General features: G+C 39.6%; 1 protein-coding gene across 1 annotated transcript in view; it reads right to left on the minus strand.

Moving 5' to 3' along the window:
- LOC139732229 (uncharacterized) overlaps positions 1-10,318 on the minus strand; it is a 41,299-nt gene extending 30,981 nt beyond the window's left edge. Inside the window, exons 1-7 of the mRNA XM_071643106.1 lie at positions 10,243-10,318; positions 9,239-9,409; positions 5,527-5,786; positions 4,079-4,202; positions 3,428-3,525; positions 2,462-2,654; positions 248-324 (exon numbers count right to left, since the gene is read on the minus strand). Coding sequence (XP_071499207.1) covers positions 248-324; positions 2,462-2,654; positions 3,428-3,525; positions 4,079-4,202; positions 5,527-5,786; positions 9,239-9,389 — 903 coding nt within the window. The 5' untranslated portion in view covers positions 9,390-9,409; positions 10,243-10,318. The remainder of the gene's footprint in view (positions 1-247; positions 325-2,461; positions 2,655-3,427; positions 3,526-4,078; positions 4,203-5,526; positions 5,787-9,238; positions 9,410-10,242) is intronic.
- Positions 10,319-10,631: the final 313 nt, after the last annotated feature.

A 10,631-nucleotide genomic window follows, 5' to 3' on the forward strand; every position in this document is an offset into this window, starting at 1 on the left:
ATCCCATCACATATCAGTTTCTCTATCCTTTGTTTTTGAAGTGTTTATTACTACTTACTCATTGCCTTCATTTGAGTAAGAAAGAAGGAAGAAGGAATAAGGGAACTGGGGTCCGAAGCATATGCCGAGCAACTTCCAGCATAAGAGTATTATACCTGTTATTTATGTTCACATCAAAATGTTATATTGCAGTTGTTATCATACAGGATCCAAATTATTCGAATTGGTATGTGATGTCCAGTCCTGCAGTCTTTTCCTTAAACCACTGGTCGAACATTTCATTCTGGGCCACAGTGAAGCGATTCTTCCACTGACCGGAAACGCCTGCAATCAAAAGAAACAATGCAAACTCCACTACAAAGGAATCAGTTTAAAACACAGTACAGTATATTAGCTAATGCATGATCTTACCTGTAACCATCTGACAATGATGGCATAAGTATACCTTGTACATAGTTGTCGAGTAAAATAACTATAAACGTAAACAGAAATGCCGGAATTTACTTAACCGCTTCTTTTCCGTGTTAACCATCTCAAAAGGGATCACATTCACATCTGAATGAAACCTCCTGAATAAAGCTTAAGGCCGTGTCACATCTTTTCGGGGAAGCCTTGCGTGCGACTTGCGAAGAACAATTGTTTCTTCCCGGAGGTCCCCGCAGATGACTCGCACGTAACAGTACCTAGCACGTATCTCACCCGTAGTCGCCCGGAGGTGCGCACGCAAATCTTTTTTACCCGTAACACCTTTCCGGGCAAGCTACGCGGGCATGTTGCGTGTGAGGATTTTTCAGCATACCGGACAATTTCTGAGGGCGGACAAGGATTTGGGCGAGTTGTGCATATGTCTTACTTGCTTGATGCCTGCTACTTATGTTCTTCTTGCGGGTGAACTGCGTGCTAAGCGCGTGGGGGCTGACAACTCAGAAATTCATCTGAAGGAACGACAGAAGTCCAACAGAAATGACAGAATGTCATTATCTTGGCCGCGCTGACCGCATACGGGGACTGCGAAGTACCTGCTTGGGAGTTGCCTGCGAGGTGCTGCTCAAAACTTGGCTGCGGGTAAATCGGACTTGCGTGCGCAGCTCCGGGCAACTACCGGCGAGATAATTTTCCTGCGTGCTGGAAAAACCTTACTCGCAACAAGCCCGCGTAGCTTGCCCGGAAAGGTGTGACACGGCCTTTAGGCAGCCGAACTCATTCGGTGGGGTCAAAAACCAACTGCACTTACAATTTCTTTTGTGATGATTGTGGAGGAGCAGAAAGTTACAAAAATGTGCCGTCAATGTCCTGCACATTTCGGTAAATTTACCAAAATGTCCAATTTACCAAAATGTACCATAACAGGCCTTTCCGTCACCAGCAAGCAATATCCCTCACAAACTTCAACTTTCTGATGAGCAGTAAACAGTGGAAGCATGTTATTAGCAAAGGACTGTAAAGTATTATACGTAGCTAACAATGCATCCCAGAAGTCCAGAACAAACTACACGAACTAATGTCCGCCGCAGCATGGACCGAATATACATGGACTGTTCACGGCAGACTTTCTTTGATGTTATCATCGTCGCCGACACAATATATGCATCTTAATGAGTACATTCAAGTGTCTGGACAATAACGATTGTGTGATAATGTATCATCACTAACAAAAGAATCGTTTCCCTCTTCGCTGATGTGTCTTTATCAGACGGAGGAGCAGCAAACCTGAGATCATGACAATATTTGTGTCAAACGATGGGTAATTGCTGATTCGCACATTTTCGCACACGTATAAGACCTTGCCATATGGTAAGATATACCTGTTTTCTACCATTACCGTCACTTTTTGCTCTGGAATAAGCTGCGGAAAAGTGAAATATTGAGATCACAAATGACAATCATTCTGCCAAAATGTTAGCTTTCTTTTAAAAACTGCCTACTTCTCCCAAGCGAAATTGTTTGAGACATGATTTCCTACCATACACCACAACTGCACATTCATTTATTTTTTCTGCGCATGTAGATTTAGTTTTCTCGAATCTCCGTCTTGTTCTTCTCCCGGCTTGCTGGCGGTGACGATCATTGGATCAAAGCAGTGAAGCATGCTAAAAATGTCTTTGTGGCGCCTTTGAGATGTACAGGCGCATTGATTGATTATTAACAATGAACGTCCTTGTATATTAGGTTCATGGCCGCAGAGAGTGGGTAACTTTTAACTCGCCTGCGCAAATGGAGTTGGCCGTTTTGGCGCCACATGCAGCCTGCCTGTGCGGTGCTCTAAAGCAAACTGTGGACCACATCTTGTTCGAGTGCTCCAGACTTGTTCCTCCTGGGAGCCCTCCCATTCATGATCTGACCTACCCAAGCCATGACACTATGGACTAGTTAGGGCAGCTTCACGAAACAGTGTAGCAACACTCAGGCCTCATACAAAGAACGAGCGAGAACGTTAAATAACCAATCCTAGATAGAATACCTTTGTTCATGAACGAGAAGGCGTTGACCACGTCGTAGAAGTCCTTGTTTGTACCTTTCTCCTCGGGCGTTTTAGTCGTGTACGTTTTCTTCATTCCCTTAAACGAGCTGTGCTCAACTACCTTCTGGAGTTCCTCGTCGGTCAGATCAATGCCGATGTGGGTGGCCACCTGTCGTATACTATTCACCGGATCCTTTTCAACATACAGAGGACGGATAAAGGACAAAATTATATAGATTAATTTTGTAACACTGGCCTATTCTGTCTTCTTGCTTTGAAAGGCACATGCAATTACGTCAATCATTTTCTGAATTCACAATAGATTTTTACAATAAAGTTCCGCATGTACGTGCAGGGCCGGCGCAGTGTTTTCAAAAGTGTGGGGGCCCACTTCCGGGTTTCATGAGCTAACAAGCAAAAAAAAAAAAAAAAAAAGGTCCTCAGCTCATCTCTCCCCGTCCCCGTCCACTTCCGGGTTTCTTCAGCTGACAAGCAAAAAAAAAAAAAAAAAAAAAAAATGGCCTCAGCTCATCTCTCCCCCGTCCACTTCCGGGTTTCCTCAGCTGACAAGCAAAAAAAAAAAAAAAAAGGTCCTCAGCTCATTCTCTCCAAGATCTCTATCTATTTCTATTTTAGTGCCACTTACGTACTTCCGGGTTGAAAAAAGTGTGGGGGCCCAAAGTGATGACACCTTATGTATTCCTTTGTGTGGTGCACAAAAACTTGTGGGGGCCCGAGCCCCCACGGCCCCCACGGCTGCCCACGGCCCCTGCGTGCAAAAGGACTATGAGTTTGTTCTTGTTTGTGTCGAATGTCATTGAAATCCTTTTTCTGATTGCTCGTGAGCTTTTCATTGAGGTCAACTTTAGCACAAGATAAAACGTGTATTCCAGCGAACTAATCCTTGCCTTCGAATTTTGTATAGACAGTGTGTAGATCAATAGGGATATGGAAATTATTTTGTACCTTCTTCATGTTCTCGTAGAAGAGGAAGAGAACGTTTTCTTTGTTCCTGATTTTCCAGAAGCCATGGTTGTGATCAAGCCACGGACCACACGACGTCTCTATCAAAAAAATCATACATTAAAGATGAAAAGGGTCATCGAATCATCATGTCCTGATTCGTCTCGCACAGACATCAAAAGTCGTTTTCAATCTATTACATCTTTTTGTGACCTACCAGTATGTAGTGGACTCGTATCGAGGCTTGTAATCTGGAGACTTGAAGTAGACTATGGTGTACCCACAATTCCCTATTTGACCAAAGGGTAGAAAAATGAGCAGCTAGAAATGATGCCGTGCCATTGTCCTCTAAGATCACTGTATTGCAAAGAAGGCTTTAACTCTGTGATAAAATCGGGTGATATTATTTTCATTATCTGTTGCACGCTCAGATCCAAAGGCCTTGTGATCATCTTAACAAGGTTCTCTGTTCATTGTCAGATCCCTTACAAGGCCTCTATAATATGCTGTTATGAAGTTCTCTACGTTTTGTGGTTGCTGCTTTTTTTTTCGAAGAAAAAGGTATGACCTTGCCTTCTTCAAATACACGTATGTACAGTGTTTGCGATGCGTTATCTTTTCCAAGTGGCGAGTATAACTTTGATTCAGACTCACTGTCTTTTAAGAAGGATTCCAACAGTGTCTCCCATGCGATCATGCCAACAACGTCTTCTTCTGCCATCATCATGTTGTACAGAGAATTGAGACAGTCCTTGGGGTTCCGAGCCACGTATATTACCTTAAAAAACCGCAACAACACCGAGATTACAGAGAAGGACGCATTATAGTCCACACTGCAAAAAGTCCGGTGTTACAAAAGAAACACCGAGCCGGTGTTAAATTCCCGGTGCTCATTTATGGTGTTAGATTAAAACGGCAGGGTGAAATGTCAAAATATAGAATTGTGTTTTGAATCGTTTCTTAGTTACTTTTCTTCTTGTTGATTTTGAACTTCAACAAGACGATCAAGAATTTTCCGATAAAGTACTTGATTTAAAAAAGTGTAAACACATTTACACCACAGTAACACCAGTTGGTGTGATCTCCTATTGAAACTGGACGGGTGTTTTAACATTGAAATTAACACCAGCAATATCAAATCAACACCATGTGGTGTCACTTTTTTTAAATTAACACCAGCGCAGTGTCAAAAATATCACCAGGTACAGTGTCAAATTAACTCCACGAAGTGACAGGTGAACACTTTTCAACACCATCACAACATACTTTCTACACCTGTGGGTGTAGTCCTCTATTGACACTTGATCGGTGTTAGATTTAACACCTAAGGTGTTAAATCTAACACCGATTTTTTTTTTTTTTTTTGCAGTGTGCAGATGAACAATGTATTTATATACATAAATTCCTTTTTACTTTCACTCATTTGACATGAATTTTCCCGAAGAGCAAGGCTTTATACATGCATTGCGCTTAAAGAGAGTCCCTCATTTTTTCAATCTCAGAGGGAGACAATATTTGGGCCTCTAGACTTACACAACTTCTTTTGTTTGTTTTTCATTTCATGTGATACTCGATCGCTTTTTGAATACTCTGTGTGAAAATAACGGTCATTTCTGTTCGATGAATGTAATGCGCATATGATGCATAGTGATGATACACTACTCAAATGGAACGTTTTGCATTTTGTCAGCAATGATTAAGAGCTTTTGAAATTGAACATAGCACCATTTCAAAGTTTGTATAGTTTTAGTTCACTTTACATAATTCATCTATAGATCATCCTTTAACGTTAATAATGTTTTCATGCCTTTCCTTCCTCTAAAAAAAAGACCGAAGTGTCCATTAATTAATTTCTGATGGTAACATTAATCAACTTTCCCTACTTGTCTGCTGAAACGGTACTTATACATTTTAGACATATCTTACCATGTCAATGAAGTTTACTCATGGTCTTGTTACTTAGGACCACTTTGTACAGGCCTTGGTAAACCTTGTCATGTATGCCGTATACAATAGACAGAGCTGCGTATTGTAATCAGTGTTGACTTTAGTGATCGTGATAATTAGATTACTGGGGAAGGGCGATTCCAACTCTTGCATACTTTTCCTCTCTCCTCCAGCTTTGGAGGTAACAGTTGATGCGCGAGATGGGTGATGATGACTCTCGGTGACGTTGCCTTGGCAACCACATCAATGAATGGTGACATATCCATGGGATTCTTTAGTTCCTCCTCGCGGTTTTTCGGGAACTTCTGTGCTGTGTTTATCATCTCTATAGTACTGGTATTTAATGATCGGTCGATCTTTTCTGGCACGCCTCTTGAAAGTACGAGACCAACTATCTCCATCATCCAGTGCGTTCCTGGACGAACGATAAAGTTATGTAATTAAATATTTATAATATTACAGTATTACACGAACAATACTTTACACACAGCATTTGTAAGCAAGGATACGCGTGTGGTACGTTTATACCACATAATCATTTGTGTGTATGTATGTGCGTAGGGTAGGCACCCTATATCAAATCAACAAGACAGACTTCCTTGTAAAACTTAATAAGGAAAACCACATGTTTGCCTATAACTTCCGTATATACTATTGTGAATGGGATGCTGCCGCCTATAGTTTATAACCTTGTATAAATCGCGGGAACCGGAAACAATGTCGTGTGTGATGACTTCTGCATGTCGTCGACCTTGGACCACTATTATAGACCTAATTATGCTGTAACCACTAAAGAGGGACGTTTGATATTGCATGGCTGCATGATCACACTGTATAACAATTGTTTTCACATCTGATCTATTTATGCTAGTTCATGTATCACTGCATAAATAAACTGTGAGTATGAAATGAGGGATGTTCGCCAAAGGAATATGTGACACAAATAAACTGTGGGTATTTAAATATGAAGGATGTTCGCAAAAGGAATATGTGACACACATTGTTGATGTCAAAAGCGAGAAAACAAATTTCACCCGTGCTCTTCTCCGGCGCGATTTCAAAGAATTGCTCCTCCAGGAAGATCAATGAGATGAATACCAATACCCACACACACACACACACACACACAGAGCACACTTACACACACACACACACACACACACACAAGTAAAAGAAAAGTAATGATAATGTCAATAAACAGGTATTACGAAACAGTGTCAGGTATGTGACTGGCAATTTCAACCAACTTCAACTATACCAAATAATTATATCAAAATCAGATCTGAAACACTCCATGTCATATAATTTGGAGAGGATTTCCACAGGATCTAAAAAAAAGATGAACACCCGAAACGCTTTTCGGAAATTATTGCGAACGTATCTCTTATCAAATAATGTATAAATGATCCCCTTAAAAACTGTAAATATGTATAACATTACTTATGTGAATATTGCAAATATGTTATATAATCTATATCATTGAAAGGACTGGCCTCGACTAGCTTGCACGCTATTGCCGGTTCTTTTTTTTTTTTTGCCAAAACTGTAACTATTGACAGTTTTAACTATGTTGACGATGTTTGTTTGGTAAATTTTATTTCATTTTATTTCATTTTATTTCATTTTATTTTATTTTATTTTACTTTACTTTACTTTACTTTACTTTACTTTACTTTATTTTACTTTCATTTCATTTCATTTCATTGAATTTCATTTCATACTTAGAGTGCTTGAGTGGAACGCTTTTCAAATCTGGCGTCAAGAAATCAGTCTGGCAATGCTGTATAGACAGAATCCGCTTTGATATCAAATTTCATTAGTATCAAAATCAACTGATATCAAATGGGACGACCATCTTATACCGTTGTCTTCAATCACCATTGGCCATACATGTCATTTTCAGACCCCAGTCTGCCCAGGTTCCCAGGTTCTGGCTTCCTCCTTTTCTTCCTATGCACAATATACTGAGAAGTGAATGGAATGCAATCGAGGAGGATCCAAGTGACTTCTCATCACCTGGGTCCCATTTCATAAAAGATGGAATGGCAACTTTCCATAGCAACAGCCAATCAGGAAGCTGGATTCTTTCTTGTCGTTACCATGACAATTGTCATTCCACCAAGAGTTGCCATCATATCAACTTTTTAAGATGTCTCCCAGTTTGCATTACGGGAGGTTCTACTGTTGATAGCAAGCAGCTAGTCCTATAACGATGCACTTTTAACTGAACCTCAGTGTAGACAATAATGCACCGAGAGCCTATCTGTGCCTATAGTTTGATTGACTCTATGCAGTGTGATTAATCTTCAAACCCTGGAGGAATATGCACACAACAAATGGAAGAAGGAGAAGACGTGTAAAAATGTCCATCAATCAATCTTCCATTTACGTTAAGTCAAAATTTTGTTTATCTCTTTATAGTGTATGATCAACAAATGTACACAAGGGCCCCATTTCATCAAAGATGCAACTTTTGCTGGAATGTCAACTTCCCATAGAAACAGCCAATCAGGAAGCTGAATTTTTGTCATTAACATGACAATTGCCATTCCAGCAAGAGTTGCTATCATATCGACTTTTTATGAAATGGTACCGTACAGCTTGTCTGTGATGACTCTTATTGGACTTCTGAATGGAAAAGATAATACTTACGCGTTGTATAGATTGAAGGTCGTCGTTTTGGTCACAAGAGCATCTGCTTAGAGAATGCTATTGGTTTCGAATAGGAAGTTAAGAGAAACATCCGCCCGGCTATTCCAGTTTTGTTTTCATTATTGTTCAACTTTTTTTCTTTTGTTGGCATCTCACCATAAACAGATTTAGCTCCCAACCATCGCTTTGCTTCATTTCTCTTCCTATTCGGTACCCCCTTAGTCTTGTCCCTTGTTATCGGAGGTTTTTTTTGCCCTTTTATATTCCACCTTGTGTTGTCCTTTTTGATCAAATGAAATTTAAATACTTTAAAGATTTACGTTATTTGTTCTATGTGTATGTGTGTGTGTTCTGGTCCTTTAGTTAAAGAAAAAAATACAGAATTAATTGTTACAAGGCGTAATGGTTAGAGGCGGTTGTCCAAGTCAAGTGATTTGCTTATCATAATGGTCTCCCCCACCTGTATATTTAAAGATTTGCCATAAAATATATGTGTTATTTCACATGATTATATATTTGCAATGTGAACTATTATTTATATTTTCATGACTTGTGACTAACATGTTTCATATTGTCATACTTATTTTCTTTTATATACAAGTGGAGAAATAAAACTTAGTGAAACTGAAAGTGAAACCGTGTTTTAAAAAAAATCTGGCGTATAGTCAAACCTAAATGTTTTGCAATATACCCCTTACATGCCCAATTCTAGCAGTTTTTAAGGAAACGACGTACTGCTATAGATTGAAAAAATGTTAAGCTCCACAGTACTGTATTTGCATTAATTTTAAGGTAAAAATGAGACCATCCTTCAACAGGTCTGATTACAAAGGACTCTTCATAAAGGAGCATATCAATGCACGCAGTATAGGGTCATGATGTAAGAACTCGAATGGATAAAGTTGTTTCATGCATGCATGCTGTGAATGGTACCTACATAATCTTAATGAAAAATTTCTTAATGAAAATAATAACATTTCATAATAATTATATTTAAAAAAATCAATAGTTATGAACTCTCAATCTATAACAACGAAACTGAGAAAAGGTGATAGTACGATTATTTTTATCATCACTATCCTTAGTATCGTTTCAAGCCAAGACGTCACACTCTTTATACCATCATCATCATCATTGTCCTCATCAACCTCATCATCATCAACAGCATCATCGTCATTTCTATGATAAAGATCACAATGATCGATGGATGCGTACCGGATTTCGGGTAGGTGCAGATCCACACGTCGTCCGGACGAACTTCAAACGTCTGCATCGCATCGATGCTGGAGTCCAGAACGATATTGGGATACATAAAGCCCTTGTACTCATGAGACTGATTTATAAACGCAGGTTCGTTTGCCGCCATTTTGTTGGTCCGCCAGAGTTCTGTGTTTCGAGAGACCATGGAAGACGATGCAACAGGCAGAAAAGTGGGTACGCTTTGCATTCGAGCATACAATGTTCAGCTCTAGGAGATTATTTGCAACCAGTTTCTTAAGTCAAGTGCACACCAGTTTGTTAATCTCGACTTGAGAGTTGCTGTCTTGCTCTTAATAGCATATCCTATAGATATTCAGTTACTCATCACTTACAATCACTGACTCTCTGTCTCTATACGACATGTAGGGCCCTACATGTGCATAACGGACGTAATAATGTTCAATACATTAATCATGTTTAAATATGAATAAGTGTGTTGTTATCTCTCTCGTTTATATTTTGCAGACACACTCATGCATAATTTAGCTTGATAAGAATGTGTGATATAAAACGTATAATCATATCTTTTTGGGGGAGTAATGAACCTGTCTTAACGCTACAATCATTCTTGTTTACCCCTTGAAGTAAATGGTCACTGCTCTACATAACCAACTCGAGTAAAATGCTTCCCCTCTCGACTGCTTCCCTGAAATTGCATTTCAAACCTCCATAAACGCATGGGATTGTTGCTTTCTGACCACGCTACCAGTTGCGAGAGATTAAATGCAATGCATACCCTGTCCACCTCTCAATGACAGAGCCTTCTCACCATGCAAATACCAGCACGATCAGAGATCACAAAAGGAAGTGCATTCAAGCAGATGGCAACGGCACTATACAAAACTGTAACTTTCGGTTACGATAATAGTATCTGTAAGAATAAACAATTATGAGTGTGAAACAGAGCGTTTCGCATTAGTAAAACAGTACACAAAAACGACAGCAAACTTTGTACTTACCCTACTTTCCTCAGTGTAGATTGATCCCTCGATGTACGAATATAGCAATGGCGTAGTACGGTGGTCTGACCTCCGGCTTCTATCCTGTATTTTAATTCAGCCGCTTCAAGCACTGGAAGGTCTTCTTCCGTTTGCATTGCGAGGCTATACGTACAGGCAGATTGTATTTGCATTGTGTTTTCTAAAGACTTGTTCCAATTGAATAGCCCCGTGCAAACACAAAACTTAAAATGTATATATACCAACCAGAACGAGCAATCCCTCTTAGGCTCGGGCAAAGTCGAGTTTGTTAATGCTTGTCTGGATCTCAAGAGTTTTATTGCCCTGGATGTTTGTTTTGCGCAGCATTAAGAGATTTTAATAGAATAATGATGTCCTTTAAATTCATG

This window comes from Diadema antillarum, unplaced genomic scaffold, assembly GCF_040938485.1.
Source record: "Diadema antillarum isolate AM-2024a unplaced genomic scaffold, OU_Dant_1.0 seq00000406_RagTag, whole genome shotgun sequence".
In the NCBI taxonomy this organism is placed as follows: Eukaryota; Metazoa; Echinodermata; class Echinoidea; order Diadematoida; family Diadematidae; genus Diadema; species Diadema antillarum.